At 41.7% G+C, this 24,371-nt stretch overlaps 2 protein-coding genes across 4 annotated transcripts; one reads left to right on the forward strand and one right to left on the reverse strand.

Annotated features, from left to right (window-relative positions):
* Window positions 1-907: 907 nt before the first annotated feature.
* On the reverse strand, window positions 908-7,335 carry rnf114 (ring finger protein 114). The gene is made up of 7 exons (XM_004545976.5): window positions 7,196-7,335; window positions 6,766-6,974; window positions 5,909-6,059; window positions 5,586-5,692; window positions 4,197-4,311; window positions 3,970-4,077; window positions 908-3,860 (listed from the first exon to the last, which is right to left on the reverse strand). Exons 2-7 carry the CDS (start codon window positions 6,900-6,902, stop codon window positions 3,795-3,797), a joined length of 684 nt encoding a protein of 227 aa, XP_004546033.1. The 5' UTR covers window positions 6,903-6,974; window positions 7,196-7,335; the 3' UTR covers window positions 908-3,794.
* Window positions 7,315-15,143, forward strand: spata2 (spermatogenesis associated 2). Of its 3 annotated transcripts, none has more exons than XM_004545977.6 (3): window positions 7,315-7,450; window positions 8,426-9,248; window positions 10,432-15,143. In XM_004545977.6, the coding sequence occupies exons 2-3, from the start codon at window positions 8,898-8,900 to the stop codon at window positions 11,785-11,787; spliced, it is 1,707 nt and encodes a 568-aa protein (XP_004546034.2). In that variant the 5' UTR covers window positions 7,315-7,450; window positions 8,426-8,897; the 3' UTR covers window positions 11,788-15,143. The 3 variants fall into 3 exon arrangements, with proteins under 3 accessions (XP_004546034.2, XP_004546035.2, XP_076734812.1); XM_004545978.4 differs by lacking the exon at window positions 7,315-7,450 and adding an exon at window positions 7,489-7,537; XM_076878697.1 differs by lacking the exon at window positions 7,315-7,450 and adding an exon at window positions 7,661-7,884.
* The last annotated feature ends 9,228 nt before the right edge of the window (window positions 15,144-24,371 follow it).

The raw sequence follows: 24,371 nt of genomic DNA on the forward strand, positions 1-24,371 counted from the left end.
GTACCTCTGTCATAACACTGGCAAAAGTCAGGGTGCAAAAATAGAACATGCGCACAGACAAGATATGCAAGTTTCACTTAAGCTGATACAGGGCCAAGTTGGTTGCAGGCGTTATTAAATCAAAGTTAAGACTCGATGCTCTTAGGCTAGCAAGACAAGAAGTGTGTGTGCGCGCGTCTGGTTGGGGTAGGGGGTCGGTTGTTAAGAGTTTAAAAGCGGAAGATGAGTTGGTGTAGAACCAGTATTGATGTCGGGGAAGCCCACTGGCACTTTCTGTTCAAACATTTGAGAGGACCGACCTGCTGAGCTGCAGCACCCGGGTGGCAGGATTCCCACTCTTCCTGTTTCTCCTGACTTTGAGGAATATTTCGGTGAACAAACTCCCAGTGCTCTCCTCACATGCCCCGCACCTCATCAGAGATACCTGCCTCAGCAAAACCGAGAGGGAAACAGACCAAGATAGAACTTTCCAGGAGTTCCTGTCTGTTGTCACGCAGAAATACATTACATGTAATGTTAGAAAACTATTTTTTAAAGGTGACCGCTACATATGTAGTCACTCTATACGCTATATCTTCCACCAAAAGAACAAGGTGATGAACCTTACCTACCACTTCTTTTTCTCTGAACAAAAGTTTTTGGGCAAAACACACAGTTTTAGGGTTGGATGAAACCCATCGTTCTGAGTCTGTTAAAACATTAAATCGTGCTAAAAAGCAAACAGATGAAGTCTTGCGTCGCCCCTTTTTCTACAGATCAGTTTCACGATGACGTGAAAGTCTGCAAAGAGTGCAATTTCACTGATGTCACAAAACTGATGGCTGAATTTGCCGTGTTCAAGTGTCACTGGTGTGGGGAAAACAATTTAGACAGCTACCAGGCATGAACAATATGGACTTCATACAAGTTCAGGAGCGATTCTTTTTAATCAGTGTTCAGGTGAAAGAGAAGGTTTACAATACAGTGAATGAAAACAAAAGACAGCAAAGAGATGTCTCGGGTATAGTGATGGTACGACACACAAAACGAGCCACCGTCCCCACACCTCTCACAGTTTGCCTTTGGGCACATGTACCATTAATTGCTGCCTCTACAGAGCCTGCAGACTGTACGCACCATCCACTGCTCGCATCAAAGAAACCACACACTGAACTTTATGAAATTTTTATTCAATGTGTTCACTTCTCTTCCCTTTTTCCTATTCCCCACCTTGGCCCCCCTCTCCCTTTTAAGCTGCGCCACCAAACAGACAAGAAAGACTTCTCCCTGCCATGTTTTTCAGCTCGACTTCCTTCCTGCCCAGAAGCACTCGAGTATCTCGTTAGTTCTCTCACAGCTAACATCACTCCTCTATCTGCCAGGAGCAAAAACCTGATTGGGGGAAACGTAACGAGAAGAAAGGATAAGAACGGGGGGTGACATCAAGAAGTTTGGTGGATGAGATTCTCAGTAGAGCTAGGTGTAAAGCCGTAATATCATTTAGCTACAGTAATTACAGATGAAAGAAACAAAAAAAAAAAAAAAAAAGGGAGGAGAGATGAGAGGGTTTTCTCTCTCCGAGGACAATGTACACTGAAGAGCCCCGAGTTTCATCATGAAGTTACACATACATGTAAAACCACGCTGCGAGATCTTTGTCGTTATAACACGACCCTGGCTTGACTTCAAATGTACAAAGAAAGGCTTGCAGAAAGCTTGCCTTCCTTCATCCACAGCTTTTGCTCATAGCCAGATTATGACAACTGGGCACGTCCGGTTTTCGCAGTGCTGTGAACAGTGCTTTCTGTTTAAATCCTCCCGCTCACACACAAACACACACACAGTGGTCATCCATCAGCACCGAGTGTTGTTTCTTCCCCCGCATGTCTCATACACACAGGTATAAATCACTGCACCTGATTTCTGGGGCCAGGGTTTAAATAATTAAAGAGCTTTAATTCATCAGGATTTAGCACCTGCTGACAGTAGGGCTGACAGAAGAGAATGAGAGATATATTGAGAAAGAGAAAAAAAAAAAAAAAAAAAAAAAGTTCATTAAACATTAGAAAAAAAAACATACAAAATTATTACACATTGCACAAGACAGAAAGAAAGAAAAAAGAAAATATCTAGTTCAAAGTGGAACCAAAGACTAGGTGAGAAGGCATTGAGGTTCTGCTCTAGAGCTACTTAATCTGCTGTGTTAAGATTTTTGTTATTTACCTGTTGGCAGAAGACAAACGAGCCTGTTCTACGTGGGTAATCTTACAACTAAGTTGAAAGAATCATTAATGTAAAAAGAACACAATTGCAAAGAAAGACCCCCCACCCCAAAAAACAAAAAACAAAAACTCCCCCCAAAGACATCCAGTAAAAAGAAGATCAAGCAAAGTTGTACTGATTTTTTGTTCGTTTTCCTAACTGCACATGCCGTCTTTTTGGAAGCATACATATAAATGACCATGGATCTTTATGTTTCAAAGCTGTTGAAGTAAAGGAGAAAGTGATAGCCACAAGAAACTGGAGTGTTTTTAGTATAGACCATCTAAGACACTGGGCATGAGAAACACACATCAATAAGTTACATTTAAAGTCTTTTGTTATGTCACTTCATCAACTGCACAAACCGAAAATGTGGTTATTTTGTTTTAACAATGACAAATAACCCCACCAAAAGCCTAAATATTGAAATACCGGTGATTTTTTGTATTAAAACAAAAGTAATAAGTGGAGAACAAAGCACTGGGTAAAGCACACTTATAGAATGAAATCTGTCTTCAATTATGTCCTGCAAGAACCAGCTGTTGTGATGTTGTCACAGAAATGTAGAACTCTACTGCCCTCTTGTGGTTTAGACACATGCAAATAAACTCTCACATGAAAGTGACCAAATGAACCCAAACACACAGATATATTTTTTTTTTTTTTTTTTTTTTAAATACTTGCATCTGTAGATTCACTGAATGAACTACTGTGTTAGCCCTATGAGTTCTGGAAGGTTGAAAACAAGATCTACCAGCAGGCACAAAGACATAAGGGAGAAACATCACAAAAAAGCAAAAATGCCATCTCTAGCTGTGTTTGACCCTCATTGTTTATTCTTACCAGTAGATCTGTCAAAACAGAATGAACACACCCAGCCACACTCTAATACACAAACACACGCGCTTCAATCAAAGACAGCACTGAAAAGACAGTTCCCCCCCCCCATCTGCTAAAGAACTGTGGTCAAAAAAAAGAAAAAGAAATAAAAGTCCCTTTACCCTTTTGCATTAACATGCGAGTAGAATTAGTATAATATATTTTTCTGTTACTTGAAGACTTCATGGAGTGAAGTTTGTTGTCTGCTGGCAATAGGTAGCCACCTAGTGGTTAGACCCTCTCATAAGATCAAGTATTGACTGCAGAATTTTTAAATCGCAAGTTTGGATGTTTTGTTGCTAGATGACACTTTGTCATTGATAAACAAACAGCTTAAACATAGTTTAGCAGATACCTAACAAACTATCCAGTCTACAGACTCAGCTGGGGGGAGGGGAAGATAAGTGATTATCACACCAGAAACAGTATTACTCCTAAATCAAACAGTACACTATGTTTTTGTTTTTTTAACCATATTGCGCGATTTATTTTCAGAATAATAAACCTATATATTCATAGTTACGATACCAGTTCCCTATGAAAAATAATTACCCATAAGTCAGTACCACCATCCCCATTCTAGATGAATGATGACACTGTGTGTTTTTGTCTTTTCAAGACCATCATCCCTTCATTTCACTGGATTCCCTCCACCGGTGGATTGTTTTCACACTTCAGTGGTCCATAAGGGAGCGCTGTAAAGCCTCCTGAATCATTGTGTGCTCATCTGTGGAATAATCCTGGGAGGTCATAAGCATGAGAAGGGGAAGAAAAGAAAAAAAAAATCACTTAAATTCTTATTAACATAAAAAAACCCAACAACAAATAAACAGAGAGTGCTTTACTTACAACAAATGTATCATAGGAGAAAGTGTGTCTGATCTTCAGGTGCTGGAAAAAGTCAGCACTCCTGTAGTTAGGATCCCCCCAAGGCATCGAGGCACAGATGGGGCACACCTAAAGAAAACATGAAGGTAATAAAACGATCTTTGAAACACATTATTAACCCAGCTGAAGCCAGTAAGTGTGTGGAAACTCAGAATTATGACAGAATAGGTTTTGTTTTGTTTTTTTACCACTTGGCGTGCATCTCGAGCATGTTGGGTTGTGCAATGTTCAACCAGGCCATCCTGGTCGAGGTTCTGGCAGTTGCAGTAGGGGCAGGTGAAGGTGTAGCGATTTGGCACTGAACTGTGGCAATGAAACAGAAATAATAAAATGTCACAAGGTTTGGTTCTCAACTACATGATTACACTTGAAATGTAACAGGCATCAGCTTATGAAGAAATAAGTGGACATTTACCACAGTTAGTGGCCAATCTTTATCTCTTGTCACATCAACTTTGCACCAGCTGAAAGAGCTTGAGAAAGACTTAAAAGTGACAGTTATTCCTTTTTCTTTTTAATAATAGGAATCTGTTTCATGGCACAAAGGTCTGGAGGGTTAAATAACAAAATAAATAAATACTGGGATCGGTTTCTTACTTTAAACAGTGTTGGAACAACATGCCACAATGTGTGGATTCTTAGTTTTAAAGGCTGCTGTTTGGGTTGCCCCCCCCAAAAAAGGCTACTTCCTGATTAGTCATAATAACCTCATTACAAGCGACGGCTTCTCAAACCATCTTCTCGGAACTTTCTCCAGGAAGCACAGTTGTCATAAATACTTAACATCCATATATGATAAAAACCACATCCACTTCATACAACTTGACAATAATAGTGTTTTATGTTTTCTAAAGATGAATGTTGTACTGTTTTCTATACACTCTGGAAAAATTACAATCAGAAATTACGACAGGTAAAATACAGAATGCTTAGCATATGCTTGATCATACTTTATAATACTATTTTTCTTGCAATCAAGATTGGGTTCAATTTGAAATCCCGTTTGTGCTAAAACTTCTATTTATTTTATTTTTTACCTTAAGTGCAAAATGTATACACTACATAAAGTAAAACCGCAAGAGAGCTTTTCTTATTTGACTGACATGTTAGGCATGCCAGTGAAACAAGGCAGTAATAGAGTCACGACTTTGGAGTCTTATCAAACAACAATGTACTGCCAAGAGTTTATAATACTATAAACATAGGGAATTTTATATCACGAGAAGATATTCCATCATTTGTCACAATGAACAGGTCAACTGTTTACATTTGGCACTTAAGTTACAGTGAAATCTACCATAAATCATATCATTGAATATATTTGATTGGGCCAACAGAACTCTATTTCCTATGTACAGTACTTTCTGCTGCATTAATGAAGCCCTCTCACTGAAACGACTGACAGGGCTACACTCTTTTCCTTTTTCACTTTGGATTAGTGTTGGTCCAAAGGTGACCTTTAATTTATACAACCCAACAAGCAGCAGTAATTGCATGCAAAGTCTGACTCTACAGTGTAAACCATTTTGCTTTATTATGTAGGGAATAGCAAATAATTGTTCTGCTTCTTTCCCCACCTGACGATGGCAGGCTGACTCTGGGCAGTTGTCCTGACTCCCTCCTCAATGTACTCCTGGTATTTTGAACAGGCAGCTGTGTGGCTTCTCATCTTAGAAAGCCCAACCTAATTGGGGGAGGAGTGACACATATCAGTAACTTCCAGTATATGACCATCATCATAAAATTGTTGCTATTATCTAAATATAAAGACAGAAATTTAGACACAGCAAAACATTAAGATTATGCATGTGCAGTTATTGGATCTTCACCCTCTGTGATTGCTTCATAAATGGGAGTCAGTTCAGTGATATTTTAGCTTTTGGTCTGTAGTGAAACTTACCTGTGTGCCACAACCCTTACAAGCTGCCACAGAAGATTGAATAAGTGCCTCGAGTTGAGCAGCTTTAGTCCAGTGGCCCGGAGCACCTCGACATACAGCACAAACGGGCTTCTGTGGACGCAGACATTCCTGCAAACAACTGTGGCAAAACCTGTCAAGAGATGGGTGAAAGAATGTGATTGCTACACAAGAGAAATCAACTAAATTGTCAGTTTTAATTTGAGCTCTGGTTACCTTAGGCTTTAAAAAAATAAATTAAAAAAAAAAAAAATAATTTTTTATATATATATATATATATATATATATATATATATATATATATATATATATATATATATATATATATATATATATATAAAAAAATAAAAACAAAAACATGCAACAACTCTGTTTGCATTAACGCATGGCCTGCCATGAGAAAAAACAAAGAACAAATACTGTCACTAAAACAAACCTTTATTATGCTAGTGACTGGACCTTCCTGTAACTCATATGGAAAGTCCCCCACCTCGAGAATAGCCAGGGACTTGTAGTTCTTTAAAGTGGTTTCAAGAGTTAGAGCAATACACATCCAAACTACAACTCCCAAGTGAGGCCTCCTTTTTGATGTAAACAAAACTGAAACTGATTTAGCAAGCTGGAACTGTTTTTGTCACATATTCGAGAGAGAAAAACAGAAAAAACGGGGTCGTAGCACGAGAAGACACTCGCGAGGCCGATATTTTGCAACTCTGGTGTGACGACACATTTAAAGTGAAGCCCTTTCCTCCATTGTTTTTGCCTCTTTTCACTGTATCGTTGGTGGCAGACGCGGGTTAGGGGGAGGGCGACCGAAAATAAACGGCAAAAATACTCACGTATGTCCACACTGTGTTGTCACGGGACTGTCGAATATTTCGAGGCAAACTGGACAGACGAATTCGGACACGTCGTTGCTCCCGTCCGAGGCGTTCTTCTTGTGAGGTGCTGCGCTAAAGCCTCCGAGCATCGCCATTTCTTTTCTTCACTGAGTCGGTTCAACCACCAGCACCAACCGTCCCCGTGACGACGTCATCGGGTTCTTGTTCTTTTTTAAGCGCGAGGGGGCGGGGTTACCGGCGAAAGTAAACATCGTAACACATAGTTGTACGACATATTTACTAAATTTGTGACACACCCCTCCCACTAGATTTTGAAACCCCCCAGAGACATTGAAAATATTACAATATATAGTTATACAAATAAATCAAAATTATTCAGGCACTAATACAACGAAAAAGCAGGAAATCCACACCACTAAATGCATACCTTCGGCAAATCATTATGAACCCGGGAAATCTGTCTCTGCGCGCACGCGAGCCTATATTTTTTTCCCCCAAGCAAAACAAAAACAAAATGAATGAAGACTGTGGATGATGTAGTTGGGGGTCTGTATCCCGTCTTCCCTAGCACGTGGGCTCCTGATGCTGATGAACTGTCAGGATTGAGCGCATGCGTGTTGTTATACTGGGAATTTCCAACAGCTGAGGAGGCGTAGCTAGCCATGATTAGCACTTGTTAAAGGTAAGATTTGCGAATGGTGGTATTTCTGTTTGAAAAAACGTCTTGATCCCCTAGTGGGAGCGCATTAACGCTTGGTCCCAAAAGAAGGTCACCTTAAAAACTCGCTGTGTCTTGATATTTTATTTTAAACTGGCGAATAATGTCTGTGTAGCGATGGAACGCCCTGCTAGCCGAAAGCAATTGTTAGCTAACCAGCTACGCTGAAATGGGCGTTCACTGTTTAGCTTATATTCAGTAGGGGGGCCATAGCAGTGGCAGCATCGGGTTTGAGATTCATGGAGAATTAATGTATACGCTCTAAGAGTATTACTTTATATTGCCATTGGTCACGGTGGACTAAATTTGTTGTAGTAGATACGCAGTTGTAAAGCATGAGTCTGGCTAAGGCTCATTGGTTGCTAGCTCGTTGAGCGGATGTTCGCAGAGATTTTCAGGTAACAGGTATAGCCAGCCAGCCAGCTTGCAAGAATCTGAGAGCAAAATGTTTGCTCTCCTGTTGTTCAAGCCTCGTACTATTTTCACGATGTGTTTGTTTATGAGTTTTGAGTTGGAAGCTAAGCTAGGGCTAGGGTTAGCGCCACTCTGGTTTACACGCATGTAGTACCAATAGCTGAAACGCTTACACTGGCGCAAACGTGTGAGAGGGATGTATACATCAGTAATGAGTTCCTCTCTTGCTTATTTAAGCTATAATTCCACTGGCCTTTTTCTTGGTTATGTACATTGTAAAACAAACAAACAAAAAAAAAAAAAGCCCTTTTACTATGTGACAGACAAAAAACCCACCTACCCACCCACCCAAACGAATCCATCTTCACATCTCTACAGAGATGGTCCTGGATTAGTGTATCTTCCCTCTTATCTGAACCTCTAGATATTTCAAAACATGCTTAACCACAGTTAAATTGCATTGTCATTTGGCTAGAACCGAAAATGATATTTTTATCTTAACAGATATTGCTTGTGTCATTTCAGCTTGGACATGGCTGACAACAACCCCAAGATCATGAATCTGTCGTCTTGATGAGTGACCTTGAACTCTACCAATGCTGAAACCAAGCAATGGAATAGATGCAAGTCTGTGTGCCAAGGAAAACCTCCCCCTGACGTTATCTTGCATGCCAGAAGCCTGTTTTTTGGGAAACAAGTCAGGTTTTGAGCCAAAACCAGAGATGCTCATACCAAGGCATCCTTATGGGCTACAGCCTTGCTACACCAACTGAAAGCACTAGAAAACTGCACCTCTTGCTTAGAGGATGTGCTACTGAGTGGATGCAAAGACTGACTCCTCTGCCATCTCTCCGCAACATTAACAATTAGTGTATACGGTTTAAAAAATGGTAACCAAAAATGGTGTCTGAATGTGGCATTTTGTGGTTGGGCATGCTAAAAGGTGTGAGGCTCTCTCAGAAAAGTATAACAGCTGACTAATAGTCTGCTGCTAATAATGGATGCCAAGTTAAAAGAGGACCTGTTCCGGAGGTATGTGACAGCACTGGAGAAGCGCCTGGAGGAAGGAGGGGATAACAGGGGGACTGGAAGTACGCAAGAAGGGGAAAGAAGCAGACACAAGGACAGTGAGGCCTTACTTTCCACAGCCACAGCTCTGCTAGGAGCCTATCAGCCAGATCCGGCACAGCGATTTCGCATGGTGCGTTTCTATGAGGTAGTGGAGAACTCCCTCCGCTCCCAGAGAGGAGTTAACCTGAAGGGCCTGGAGAGAGCCTTCCATACCCTGGAAACCATCTGCACCAACCTCCTGCTCTTCCCTTGGAAGAAGGAATTCAGATGTATAAAGGTGACTTTATTTTATTGATGGGATATTTAATATACTTTGCTTAGATTAGTTTACTCTAATAGCCAAAATTTCACTATTAATACACTTGTTATAACAGAATGAATCATTATTGTCCAGTCTTGAGCTTTGAGATACTGAGCTTTGGCAATTAATCAGGGCAGTGCGTGTGTACACCGAAATACTTTTGTGAATTTGCATATCTTTCAGACTGTCTTTTGCAGGCAATATATATGAATATCTTTCCTGACCTTTATTATGGAAGCGAAACTTTTATGTTTGTGTACACATTCTCAGGCTTTATGCAGATATCTGATATCTGCATAATCTTAAGAGATTTGTGTTGTTGTACCTTAATTACTTGTTGTCTAATCCTAACATCATAAAGTGTGTATACAAACAAAAGTTTGATCCCACCAGCATATCTGAAAGTACATGAGTGGTTATCCCCTGTTTCATAAACTGCTTGACATGTTTTTTAGTAAATTAATATCTAAAAGTAAGAACATTTTTCTGAAACTTTTAAAATTTGTATAGATTTGTAATTTTAGTGAACACACATGCAAAGAGGACCTGTTATTATGATTGCTTCTGCTCGGTGAATAAGTGACAAATTAAAAGGAAAGCTGTAACTCTTGACCCCTCTGTTTTGCTTTGGGGATTTATGTTGCTGGCATTCTTTAGCTCTACTTGTCTTCTTAGAGGGAAAGCACTGCAACTCAATACGAAGTTGTTTGGTGTGAAACATTTCTAACCTAATAGGAGAGGGAAATGTCCTTGCACACAGAGCCGAAACCGTTATGAATGATCTTATGGCGTTCACCCTCACAAGATATCAAGTTAACTGATTGTCTATGGGAAATTTCTGTACATGTTAGACAGCCTTCTGCCACCCAAAAAGGAAAAAAATAGTTGTCCCCACTTCTGGTGGTTTTCTAAAGCACTTTGTTTGTTTTTCCCTTGAATCTATCAGCTAATTCTATCTAGAACTATATCTAAAATAAGTATTTGTTATTAGAGAGGTGGCCATTGCAGCTTTACATTGAGGTTGTTGTAATTTGTGCTAATCATCTGTTTTTTCATATAAAGATGTGCATTTCTATATGTTTTTGTCTTTATTTTTGGCTTCATGTCAGCCTGTTTTAAACAACTGACACTTATGCTGATTCTCATTTCTCTCTTTAAGACCTTCACTGGCCCATATGTGTACCATCTGCAGTCTGCCATTTCTGATGCTGAACTCCGAACTTTAATGCGCACCATTGGCTACACCTGTGACCATGATTCGCAGTTCCATTTGCAGGAGCATCCAGGAGGTGCAAATCATCTGCGGCAGTTGGCATTTGAACTCTTCCTGGCCCAGGCAGAGTGTCGTCTTCTGGGAGAGGTAGTGGCTCTGGCCCGTGGTTCAGCGTCAGAACTGGAGGCCCTGGAGCTCCGCAGAGGTTGCAGAGATGATGCAGCTGGCTGTGCTGAAGCGCTCCGCAGACGTGACAGCCTTGGGGCAGATATGGCTCGGCTGTCCGTGCGGCCATTGGATATAGAAAAGCCTCATGCCCACCACCTTAGGCGAGGTAGCCGACCATCTAAGTCTGTGGATGTTACAGATGGGGCTGGTCACTGGCATGCAGCGGTTAGCAAGCCTGTCTTGAAGGCTTCATTGAGTCTGAGGAAGGAGCCTCTATTTGTGGATACAGAGGAGGATATGAAAGATGAGATCATCAGGCCCAGCACCTCAATATCTCTTTCCTCTGTGGTTGCTCCACCTTCCTATAGCCCTGTTGCAGATTTCTTCCCAATTCAGTCACCTCCCCCAGCGGATCCCTACACATCCTACCATCCATCCTCTTTAGATGAGATTGACTTGTACACAGAGAGGGGTGGGGCTGGCACAGGAGGAAGGCAGACCCCGTCTCGACCTCTATCCAGAGAGCCTCGAGATGGAAGGGATGGGTGGCTGCACAAAGGTCATGGTAGTGTGAAGTGCCAGGGTTGCGGGCTGGGCTGCACCACAATGGCCTCCTGCCAGAGGTGTGACATGATCCTCTGTTCTGCCTGTCATGATGTGGACCCCTCCCCTTGCTGTGGCCTGCAGGACTACCATCTAAAATCTCCACGACCTCTTGATGGATACATTCCTGTCAAGGAAAAGCTCTCTGTCTACTCTAATACTCATACTCACTCCCATCTCCATCCACACCCCCTCACACTGACCCACTCACATTCTCATCCCCACCCTCACCCTCAGATGGTGGAGAAGCCCCTCATGTCCACTAAGCTGTTTCCCAGCAAGTCTGTTGCCTTGACAACACCAAAGGGAGGCAGCAGTGAGCGAATAAGCATGGGGGGATCGCGATGCGGGTTTTGCAACAAGCCAGGTGCATCACACACCTGTGTGAACTGTTCGAAAGTGTCATGTGACTCGTGCATGGGCTTGTATGCAAAAGATATGTGCACGCGAAAGAATCCTCAGCACAACTTTGTGCCCAACCATCAGCTCAACTTCAAAACTGGCACCATATCTCACCTGGTGTACCGATGAATCAGGCAGACAGAATATTCTTTTTCCCTTCCACTCCCCTCCTTTAACTTGCAACATATTCTTGCACGATTGCTTTAGCTTTCTTTCCATTTAAATCATTCATGTTCTTCATCTCGGTCCAGTGCTTTATTTATTTTTTTGGTCTTAGTTTTATTTTTCCTAACCCTCTTTTAAACTATGTACATTTTCTCTTACTGTTGTAGGGCCATTGGATGCACATGCCACAGAGAGCCATATCGTCTGCCCATCTCTCTGCCTTGTACAAGATCAGGCCTTTTATCTATTTCTTCTTCCTTTTACCTTGCTACCTGCTCTTGAGTAGTCATGTGATGTTGTAGCGCTTCCCACATCCCTCAAATCTTGTCCTCATCAAAAAGGGAAACTGGAGAAAGTTTAATTCCTTCTCATTTTGAATGAATTCCGTCCAAATGAACATAATCTACTTTGCCTAATTTCTCAGCTAAAAAAATCTTCTAATATATATAAATATATATATATATATAAATATACAGTATATATATGTGTGTGTGTGTGTGTGTGACTGAATGAGTGAATGTGTATGCGTGAGTGAGTGTAGAAAAGACCTCTGAGCTTGCATTGTGATAAAGGGGTCTTTTTAACTTGAAAAAAATATAGGAAAAAAGAGAAAACATACACTGGAAGTCAATAAGTCAATAGTATATATTTTTAATCTCTATTCTCTAGAACAACGTGAGACTGTTAAATGGGCATGAGGCCTGGCATTAGGAATTTTGGGCTATAAACTTATATATGTGGGTATGGGGTGGGGATATCTCAAGGGGACACACTGAGACAATGGTCGAATGCCATAGATTCTATTTAAAAGATTATGCCTTGTAAATTAATCCTCAATTGTTTCTGGTTGTAGGACTGAGGTTAAATGCTGCTGTTGACTTGAGACATTGAAGACAAGCGGCATTGATTTCTTTCTGGTAGTTGTGTCAGTTCCAAGCCCCCCACTCCTTTTCATTACACTTCTCAAGCCTTCATGGATCATGATGTTGTAGTGCCCCTGCACTAGATCAGTGGTTCCCTATTAGTCTTGGGTGGGACCATAGGAGTCTCACACTGGGCCAGAAATCTAGGGATTATGATTCAATTGAACAGTTTGTCAGACTATTGATAGGATAGGTTTTAGGCAGTATGAAAGTACATACTCTAACATGGTTTCTGTCTACCTCAAATGGCTTCAGCTTATACACCCAGTATGACATTGTGGTTTTAAACTAGCCCTAAGATCTAAAGATTGTTTGTTTATTGCATCTTTCATTTCTAATTTATGTTTAAGTACACTAGAAAGCACCACCCTTTTACAATCAGCTGAGCCTGTCAAGTGGTAGAGGCCAGCAAAGACATCAAAAATGTTACACATGCAAACTTTAATGCGGTTCAGTATTATGATGAGTACATAGCAGTTAAACACTTATTGCAGTTTTGCTGATGAACTATTTACCACATTGCTTTTTGCACTATATTTCACAGAGCTTTCTGCACAGCACAGTGGCTGCAGGCTGGAGTTTTTGATTTATTTCTTGCTAGTTAGTTTTGACAACACATTTTTAAACACTAAATCTGCATCTGTTTGATGTATGGGGGCAGAATGGGAGGTAGTTATGCTAATAAACTAAAGTGATGAATTAAACTGCATATTTTAAGGGGTAGATATATTCTGCTTACATTTGAAACTGAGGACCATACATTTAGTGTTTAGTAATTAGACTTTAATTTTCATTGTAATCTTAATTGTAATATTTTATATCACAGTTGATCGTCACCAAGGGCTAATTTTAAATCACATTGCATTAAACAAAAAAGTCTGAGTCTGGGTTATTTTGACAGACTGCTTAGGCTGTTGTAGCCTTTATGTTCTGTCAGGAGTAACCTCTAAATGCCTTAAACTCATTCAGCTGTCTTATCCTAGTGTATTTAAGCTTTTGATGTTGTTGTTCTCACCCTGTTTTGTCTTTAACCAGCCTGTAGGTTTAAAATTAACATGTGGTTAACAGGCTGGAAAATGAAGTTCACTTCTCTGATGGTGAATTAAAATTACACCTAAGAGTATGGAGTATGTGTTGAATACAGAACATACCTACCATGTATATTAACATAAATATGCAGCAATGAACACATTGTACATCTGTAAACATTGTAGATGTTTTGCTTGGAAACAGGTTTGGTATATATTTTGTTTGCGTAGAGATATTACCTTAACACACTGGTTTCAGAAAGTGACATCTGATTTCATTCTTTTCATTCCTTCCCTTCAAAACTGAAAATTGTCTTTTGTGTCTTTATCATATTAAAGAAGGGATCTTTTGATACCAATTAGATGTAGTTTTAGCGGTTCTTTGAAAGATGTTCTTGTGCTAATTTGGGTATCAAAAAAAAAAAAAAAGTCTTGAGTGCCCTTATGGGAGGTGTGCAATTTTTCTGTTTCCATCAAAGAAGACTTTCTAGATATTTATCATAGCTATATTTCAGTTATTCAATTCAAATCATACCAGCAACAAAGACAACTTTCAGATGTATTGAGCCATGTTGAGTGATCATATTGCCAAATGAAGAACAAATATCTTACCGGAGGAGAAAACAAAATTATGTGGCTTGCCTGGATGTACAGTTAATGTAACATAAATCTGTGATTTTGCTAAAGTTTAGCTTCGTGTCTGTAGATGTTGGCCTTTTTAAGAAGCCTAGAGAGAACACCCCCCCCCCCCCCCCCCCCCCACTCCCATCAACATAGATACCTACTCACACACCATCGGATGTGTCACTTGAAACAGTGGACTGATAACTTGTGTAGGTCACTACAAAGGGCTAAACAGTCTGCAGGGCTGCTGCTAAGTTTGTGGGCACTGTTTTAATGAGAAACTGACAGATCAATATCTAATGTGGGGCTTACTGATGTTGGGAAAACAAATGTCATGGAACACTGAGCCATTTTAACATGATTGGTTTATCCCACACTTGAAACACTCAAGTCATTGTGGAAGTGAATGCTCCCCTTTACCTCTGTGTGGTTATCTTACTGATATTAGCAGTCTTGGTGTAGTTAGGCAGCCTCTACCCATTTCCCTAACCTTCCTCTTGGCATGCTCTGTACAAGGCCCATACCCATACCCACACCCCACCCCACCTACCTTGGCACTGAGGATCATCGCACAATGTATTTGAAGGGGTATGGACCTTGTGATCAATATGTGGGCTTACATGGGGTGGAATGGGAAAATAGCCAAAAATTGTTAATTGGTGAATATATAAAGAGAAATGAAATGAAGCAAAAGGTAAATGAGATTTTATAAATTAATTTAAAGAATAAAGTTCTGAAAAACAAAGTTTCCTATCTTGAATTTTTTTATTACTCTGTTTTTGGTTGATTGAAATTGAGTTTGTACTGTCAAATCTGTACACATAATTCATTGTTTTTGAACTACTGTAAGCACTTTTGACAATCCGAATTTGCAACTATTGGATTTGCTAAATTGTCATTTTGTTCAGTGTAATGTTAAGAAAAAGGCCAGAGTTTAGGACTCAACATCTCAGCCTTTTTAATCTGACGTGCCGGTACTGGGGAAAAAGAGATAATTACGGCTCTTTTTTTACTCATACCTACTCGACTTGACTCGGGTTTGGTCGCTCTCATGGCTCATTGAGTGACACCACTTTCCAGATAATTGGTGGTATGCAGTCTCTTGAGATCACATTTTTGATTAACTGATCAGCCGAGTTGGTAATGAAGAAGTACAAGGTACTACCACACAATGGAAAACTATAAAATCCTAGCCAAGTCAACTGGGTGCTAGTGGAAAAGGCCTATAGCTGTCGATGTAGGTAAGAGCCCTTTAAAGTAAGATCCATATCAGACCCTTGTACCGCTCTTTTTTTAAATCCGTTTTTTTCCATAGGTTTACAGGTTTGATGTTCCTAGTCTTTCCCTTCAACTTGTAAAGGAAAGCCTTAGTCATAATCATCTATTGTTGTTGTTTTATGTTGTTGTGCAGTCCTTTTGTGTCATTGTAAATTTCTTCCTTCTCCTTCTTTTCTTGCAGCCAGACTCAGATGCTGTTGGCTGGTCCAAATGATTAATCTTCTGTGCTGAATCAGGCTTTTAGGGCCAATTATGTCTCCCCCTAATACTGAAGAAAGACCCTACTTAAGGTCCATGGAAGTTTGAAGTTTTTCCTCCGATAACTCCACTGACCTCTCCCCTGATTGTCCATGAGCCCACCACACAAACATGTTGTTTCTTAATAGGCTAGTTATACCTGATGATTATTTGAGTGGTTTCACACTTACCAGGAAACAAATACAAAAGCAAAACCCACAAACTCAAAACTTTTTTTTTCCTTTTGAATTCTCACAGGCCTCCAATTAGTAACTATGTTTTACTGCCTTAAGGCATAGTGCGCTTACATAGGTTTTTATCATTTATATCAAGTACATAGAGTTTACAAGAAACAGATAAAAATAAAACTGTCCTCTGTCCTCCACTAGATGGCATTGTATTACTATATTATGACTGCGTGCTGTTTGCATTGTCTGTGAATTTTGCGGGTTCTCCCACAGTACATGTAGGAGACATATATACAAGATTCTTTATTGATTCTAAATTGGCTGTTAGACTGTGAGCGTGAATGGTTGTCTGTCACTCTGTGTTAGCCCTGTAAGGGACTGGTGACTTATCCAAGGTATGCCACGCATCTCGCTCAACATCAGCTGACACAGTTTCCAGTGCCTCAGTGACCCTGAACTGGATGAGCAGTGAAGAAAATGGATGGGTGGACGAATGATGCGAGTATAACAATTAGTAAAGTCAATATTCCTTAAACTGTAGTTGCACAAACACTTCTGCACGAACAGAACCCTTCATTATTTACACTAAATTAAGCATCATTACTAGTAATATATTTCACACCTTATTTCACAAACTAACTGGCTGTTTTAAATGGGCCCCTTGCCAAGTTTTCTGCGACATGGTCCGCTAATAAGCTCTCCTCATGACTCAGTGATATCACAGTTAAACCAGCTGATATTCACATTTACAAATGCTAAATTAAACTAAAATAAAAACCTCAATAAAAAAAACACTTTCTGTCTGTCATTTTTATTTAATTTTTATTTTTTATTTTTTTTTACAAATTTTCTTTGGTGAAATTCACCCTCATAAAGCAGCTTGTTACTGTGATCATATAACATTTTATTATAGCTCTGCTAAAAGTATCAGAGGAAGGTAACAGTTACAATTATGTAGTTACTTGTATTACAAATATTCTTCTTTTATCTGCACAGTCGACAGATAGAAACACTGTCTGCTGTCATCTTTGTGTTCACACTTAAGACTAGGAGAAAGATCCTGAGTGTGTGTCCTCATTAGGATTAGGATTAATGTTGTGTGTGGGACTGTAGCCCAATATTTATGCTGTTAAATAGTAATTAGGACTATGCATCTATAGTTATGTGACAAAGTAATACAAAAATAAAAAGCAGTGAAATTAGTTACTTTCTCCAGTGACTAATTTGTTTAATGCATTCTTTTTTTTAAAGTAATGAATAATATGTAAAGACCCTTATGAAAAGGACACCGAGGGAACAGTTTACCCTGCCCGGGATAGGGTTACCGGGGCCCCGCCCTGGAGCCAGGCCCGGGGAGGGTGCCCGAGGGCGAGCGTCTGGTGGCCGGGCCTTAGTCCATGGGGTCCGGCCGGGCACAGCCCGAAGAGGAGACATGGGCCCATCCTCCCGCAGGCCCACCACCCGCAGGAGGCGCCATAGGTGTCGGGTGCATTGTGTGCCGGGTGGCGGCCAGGAGCGGAGGCCCTGGCGGACTGACCCCCGGCTGCCAAGACTGGCAATAGGGACATGGAATGTCACCTCTCTGGTGGGGAAGGAGCCTGAGTTAGTGCGTGAGGTTGAGAGGTACCGGCTAGATATAGTCGGGCTCACCTCTACACATGGCTTGGGCTCTGGAACCAGTCTCCTGGAGAGGGGCTGGACTCTGTCTCAGTCTGGAGTTGCCCCTGGTGAGAGGCGGCGGGCTGGGGTGGGTATCCTAATATCCCCTCGGCTTGCTGCCGGTACGTTGGGGTTTTTCCCGGTGGACGAGAGGGTTTGTTCCCTGCGCCTTAGGGTCGGGGAACGGGTCCTGACTGTCATCTGCGCTTATGCGCCGAGTGGCAGTTCAGAGTACCCAGCCTTCTTAGAGTCCCTGGGGGGGGGGGGGGGGGGGGGGGGGGGGGGGGGGGGTGCTGGAGGGTGCTCCACCTGGAGACTCTGTTGTCCTGCTGGGAGACTTCAATGCTCACGTGGGTAACGACAGCAAGACCTGGAGGGGCGTGATTGGGAGGAACGGCCTCCCTGATCTGAACCCGAGCGGTGCTCTGTTATTGGACTTCTGTGCTAACCACAGTTTGGCCATAACGAACACCCTGTTCGAACATAAGAGTGTCCATAAGTGCACGTGGCACCAGGACGCTCTAGGCCGTAGGTCGATGATCGATTTTGTAATCGTATCAGCAGACCTGCGACCATATGTTCTGGACACTCGGGTAAAGAGAGGGGCTGAGCTGTCAACTGATCACCACCTGGTGGTGAGTTGGATCAGGTGGCGGGGGAGGACGCTGGACAGACCTGGTGCACCTAAACGCGTAGTGAGGGTGTGCTGGGAACGTCTAGCAGAGGCCCCAGTCCGCGAGATCTTCAACGCACACCTCCGGCAGAGCTTCGACAGCATTCCGAGGGAGACTGGGGACATTGAGTCCGAATGGACCATGTTCAGAGTCTCCATTGCCGAAGCTGCTGCATTGAGCTGCGGCCGCAAGGTGGTGGGTGCCTGCCGTGGTGGTAATCCCCGAACCAAATGGTGGACACCAGAGGTGAAGGGAGCCACCAGGCTGAAGAAGGAGTCCTATCGGGCTTGGTTAGCCTGTGGGACTCTGGAGGCAGCCGACAGGTATCGACAGGCCAAGCGGAATGCGGCTCGGGCAGTGGCTGAAGCAAAAACTCGGGTGTGGGAGGAGTTCGGAGAGGCCATGGAAAAAGACTTTTGGACTGCCTCGAAGAGATTCTGGCAAACCGTCAGACGTCTCAGGAGGGGAAAGCGGTGCTCTACCTGCACTGTGTATAGTGCTGGCGGAGCGCTGCTGACGTCGACTGAGAAAATTGTCAGGCGGTGGAAGGAATACTTCGAGGACCTCCTTAATCCCACTGACACGTCTTCCGAGGAGGAAGCAGAGTCTGGGGATGAGGGGAATGACCCGCCAATTTCCGGGGGCGAGGTCACTGAGGCAGTTAAACAACTCCTTGGTGGCAGAGCCCCTGGTGTTGATGAGGTCCGCCCCGAGTTCCTGAAGGCTCTGGACGTTGTAGGGCTGTCCTGGTTGACACGCCTCTGCAATGTTGCGTGGAGATCAGGGGCAGTACCTGTGGACTGGCAGACCGGGGTGGTGGTCCCCATCTTTAAGAAAGGGGACCAGAGGGTGTGTTCCAACTACAGGGGGATCACACTCCTCAGCCTCCCTGGGAAAGTCTATGCCAGGGTGCTGGAAAGGAGAGTTCGTCCGTTAGTCGAACCTCGGATACAGGAGGAACAATGCGGTTTTCGTCCTGGTCGCGGAACACTGGACCAGCTCTTTATCCTCTCCAGGATACTTGAGGGTGCATGGGAGTTTGCCCAACCAGTCTACATGTGTTTTGTGGACTTGGAGAAGGCATTCAACCGTGTCCCTCGGGGTGTCCTGTGGGAGGTGTTGCGGGAATATGGGGTGTCTGGCCCATTGCTACGGGCCATTCGATCCCTATACAACCGTTGCAAGAGCTTGGTTCGCATTGCCGGCAATAAGTCGGACTCGTTCCCGGTGGGTGATGGGCTTCGCCAGGGCTGCCCTTTGTCTCCGGCTCTGTTCATAATTTTTATGGACAGGATTTCTAGGCGCAGCCAAGTGGCGGAGGGCTTTCGCTTTGGTGGCCTCAGAATCTCATCTCTGATTTTTGCAGATGATGTGGTTCTGTTGGCTTCATCGGGTGAGGGCCTCCAGCTCGCACTGGAACGGTTCGCAGCCGAGTGTGAAGCAGCGGGAATGAGGATCAGCACCTCCAAATCTGAGGCCATGGTTCTCAGCCGGAAAAGGGTGGAGTGCCCACTCCGGGTCGGGGATGAGTTGCTGCCACAAGTGGAGGAGTTCAAGTATCTCGGGGTCTTGTTCGCGAGTGATGGGAGAAGGGAGCCAGAGATCGACAGACGGATTGGGGCTGCAGCTGCAGTAATGCGGACGCTGCACCGGTCCGTCGTGGTGAAGAGGGAGCTGAGTGTAAAAGCGAAGCTCCCAATTTACCGGTCGGTCTACGTCCCTACCCTCACCTATGGCCACGAGCTGTGGGTAGTGACCGAAAGAACGAGATCGCGGATACAAGCGGCAGAAATGAGCTTCCTCCGAAGGGTGGCTGGCCTCTCCCTTAGAGATAGGGTGAGAAGTTCGGCCATCCGGGAGGGGCTCAGAGTAGAGCAGCTGCTGCTCCACATCGAAAGGAGCCAGCTGAGGTGGTTCGGGCATCTGACAAGGATGCCCCCTGGGCGCCTCCTGGGTGAGGTGTTCCAGGCATGTCCCACCGGGAGGAGGCCCCGGGGCAGACCCAGGACACGCTGGAGAGATTATATCTCTCGGCTGGCCTGGGAACGCCTTGGTATTCCCCCGGATAAGCTGGAGGAGGTGGCTGGGGAGAGGGAGGTCTGGGCCTCTTTGCTTAGGCTGCTGCCCCCGCGACCCGGCCCCGGACAAAGCGGATGAAGATGGATGGATGAATAATATGTAATACATTATTTTTCTTTACTTGCTCTTTTTAAATATCTACTCCTGGTAATACATTTTCTGCCATAAAGTATCTTGCACATTTAATAAACTTAAACTCACTTCCTAGGCTTTAGATAGTAAAATAAATTTAGATCACAAGCAAAAGACTTCACAAGATCCGTTGCTTGATTACAAGTACACCTCCAACAGAAAAGGGAATATCAGAAGCTAGGAGCATGAAACCCAAGGGTAGGGTTACTGTGCTTTTAAATGACATATATTGCAATGAATAGACCAGTGCTAGGTGATTTGTGAGGTTTGTGTGGCTCACACCTTGTAAGCATTTCTGAATTAAGGAGCGAGGACATCAAGTGCATTAAAACAAGTGTGGGCAGTGGCTTTTGCTTCATTAAAAGCCAGTGACTTTGTAAATGGAGCCAACAGTTAGTCTTCACAGAAGTCTGTGTACTCTTAAAAAAATCTTAAAAGCATATTCTAGCGTTTTCAGGTGTAATTGTCATGAAATGCTTGTGAAAACCTGAGGGAAGCACAGAGAATAAAAGAAATTCTTCACTTTATCTAAGAACAGGTTTTCTGAATTAAACCTATTTTCCCAGTATAAGGTTGACAAAGGACACCAAGCATGTTTTGAAATCAGGTATATACAAAAGCTAAGCAAAAACTTATTTTCTAAAGTAATGTCCTTTGAAGTAAGGGGGAAGGGAAATTTCACAAAGTATATGCCCTTGGATCGAGCGCAGGCCTCAGTGCTGGCAAAGCTTTTGGTAGAAATGGCCCACCTGCAATCGTGTGACCTACATGTGTCCCATTTTATGTTATTTTTTAAAAGAAATATATGATTGTCATTTAAAAAAAAGATAAACATTAGGAATGTTGTAGGACTCCAAGCTTCTTTTGTTATTTCCCTTTACAGTGTTACACCATTACTGTATTTTTTATCATTATTATTATTAATAATTATTACTGCCTCATTTCAGTCACAGTGAATGTGATGGCTTCACTATTTTGTTATTTAAATTATACACATCGTAAAAAGGTGTCAGTGAAAAGTGAGGAGATTTCTTTTTTAAACAAGTCCCTTTATAAATAAATCTGTGTTAACAGTTATTATAGAAATCCAAATTACTTGTAGAGATGTAAGCAAAAACCATCAGTTTTCCTTTTGTCCCCACTCTCCTTTTCCATCTCTGAAGTCCTCAAAAATTTTTAATGCTTTTCTTATTGCATCACATTTCCATATCCTAAAAAACATCAGACAGCTATTGGGCGGTTGTCATTGTCAGCCTCACAAAGGTTGTAGCATGTCACCTTTTATACAATGCAGATTCAATTTCCCCACACAGCTTCCCTGTGGTGATGTGATCAATGGTAGTAATTTGTTTAGAGAGCGACAGCAACAGCATGAATGCTCCATTTCACTGTAAACAACTTTTACACTTTCATATTCAGTAGTGTGATGTGTGAAGGAGAAAGATGAGATTGCTTTCTGCTTTCCTCATGAAACTGAAGGAGAACTTTATTAGGTACAGCTTGCTAGTACCACGACCCTCTTTGGCTTTCAGAACTGACTTAATTCTGTGTTACAGATTTAACAAGGCGTTGGAAACATTCCTCTGCGATTTCTTTTTTTTTTGTTATTCTCTTTTTATTAAACAACCTATATAAACACAAATAATCCAAAATAAACATATAATCAAGAACAGACGTAAATAATAAAAAAAAATAAAAATAAAAATAAGAAAAACAGACGGGTGTACCCTCTAGTGTGTATGTACTCGCACACACATATTCACTCACACACCCATATTCTTAAGCATACATACACATACCTACTTACATATGTGTTCACTTGTAGTCTCATACATACTAACATATACATATAAACACATAACGATTCAGAAATGTGGCATATATAGTTACAGAGATTCAAACAAGATCGGGTCTCCTTAACCGGATGTAGTGTTTCCATTTACCCCAAATTTCACTAAATATATCAAACTGGAGTCTTTTAATGAAGGTAATTCTTTCCATTTTAAACATCCCATGTACAGTCTCATGCCAATCACCCAGTGATGGAATTTTCACACTAAGCCATTTCTTGGTAATAATTTTACGGGCAGCCAAACTCAGGATACCATACAACTGCTTAGACATTTTATCTACATTTACTGAGTATAAATATCCAAACAAAAGTTCGTCCCAATTAAAGGGAAGCTGCTTACCAAAAATAATCTGTAACTCAGAGTGGATCAATACCCAAAAAATGTTGATCCTTGGGCAAGACCAGAACAGATGAAAATGTTTTACTCCTTGGGCCCCACAATTTCTCCAGCAATTAGAGTGATTAAAATAATGTTTACTTTGTGCAGGGGTAATAAAAAACCTACAGATACTCTTCCAACCGTAACATCTCCATGTATTAGAACTAGAAATTCTCCACTGAAAAGCGCACTGCTCATACCAAATGTTATCTGATATTGCTATATTTGTTTCATTTTCCCATTTTTTTTTGATGTAGGTAGTATTCCACTTCTTAACCTCTTGTATACCCTTGTACAATCTTGAAATCACCTTAAGGCCTGTGTCAGCCTGATAAGCCTTGACAAATATACTCAGAACAGGTAAAGAAAAAAGATCTGTTCTCTTAGGTATAAAATTATATAGATGATGCCTAATTGTAAGAACCTAAAAAAGTCCGTTTTACTTAACTGGTATTGATCTTTTATTGATTGGAAGTCCCTAAGAATTCCCTTATCGTAAAACATACAATATGCCGTTAAACCTTGTCCAGACCATTTTTTATATCTTACGTCTAATTCATTAGGTAAAAAATCACTGTCAAAAGCGCACCATCTTAAAATCCTAACCTCTTCAATCCAATCATTCTTATTAAGAAATTGTAACCAGAGTTTTAAAGGTAGGTTAATCCATTGGTTTCCTTGATGAATTTGTTTTTTAATAAGTGTCACATCCCCTAGAATTGCCTGAATTGGAGAATCTTTTAAGGTCACTGTTTGTAGTTCTTTCCATCTCGCTTGATAATCTACATTACACCAACACACTAATGTCCTCAATTGAGCAGAAATATAATAGTCTTTCAAACATGGGAACCCCAACCCTCCTTTGTCTTTAGCCAACTGAATAGTTTGGTACTTAATCCGTGGTTTTTTCCCCTGCCATATAAACCTAGAGATTATTTTGTCCCATTCCCGAAATTGTTTGTCAGTTATTTCTACAGGGAGTGTTTGGAATAGGTAGAGCATCCTGGGCAAGATATTCATTTTAACTGTATCTATACGTGATTCAAAATTTAAAAATGGTAATAAATTCCATCTTTTAATATCCTCATTTATTTTATAACTTAAAGGATTAAAGTTTGCATTGTATATCTTAGACAGATCTTTAGTAATATTTACTCCAAGATACTTCATCTGCTCCGTTTCCCATTTCAAATTGGCTTTAGCCTTAATTTCATAATTGGGCTCATAGTTAAAAGTTAATATCTGAGTCTTCGATATATTTAGTTTATAACCTGATATTGAACTAAAGATCTCCAGAAGTGACAATAGCTTGGGGAAAGTAGTGTTTGGATTTGTCAAATAAATCAAACTATCGTCAGCAAACAAGGAAATCTTATGCTCTCGACCCCTAATCTTGACTCCAGTAATAGTATTGCTTTGTATTACACTTTGACTCAGGGCCTCTATGAAGAGAGCAAAGAGTGAGGGGCTTAGAGGACAACCCTGACGTGTCCCT

Source organism: Maylandia zebra, linkage group LG20 (genome assembly GCF_041146795.1).
Source record: "Maylandia zebra isolate NMK-2024a linkage group LG20, Mzebra_GT3a, whole genome shotgun sequence".
Lineage (NCBI taxonomy): Eukaryota > Metazoa > Chordata > Actinopteri > Cichliformes > Cichlidae > Maylandia > Maylandia zebra.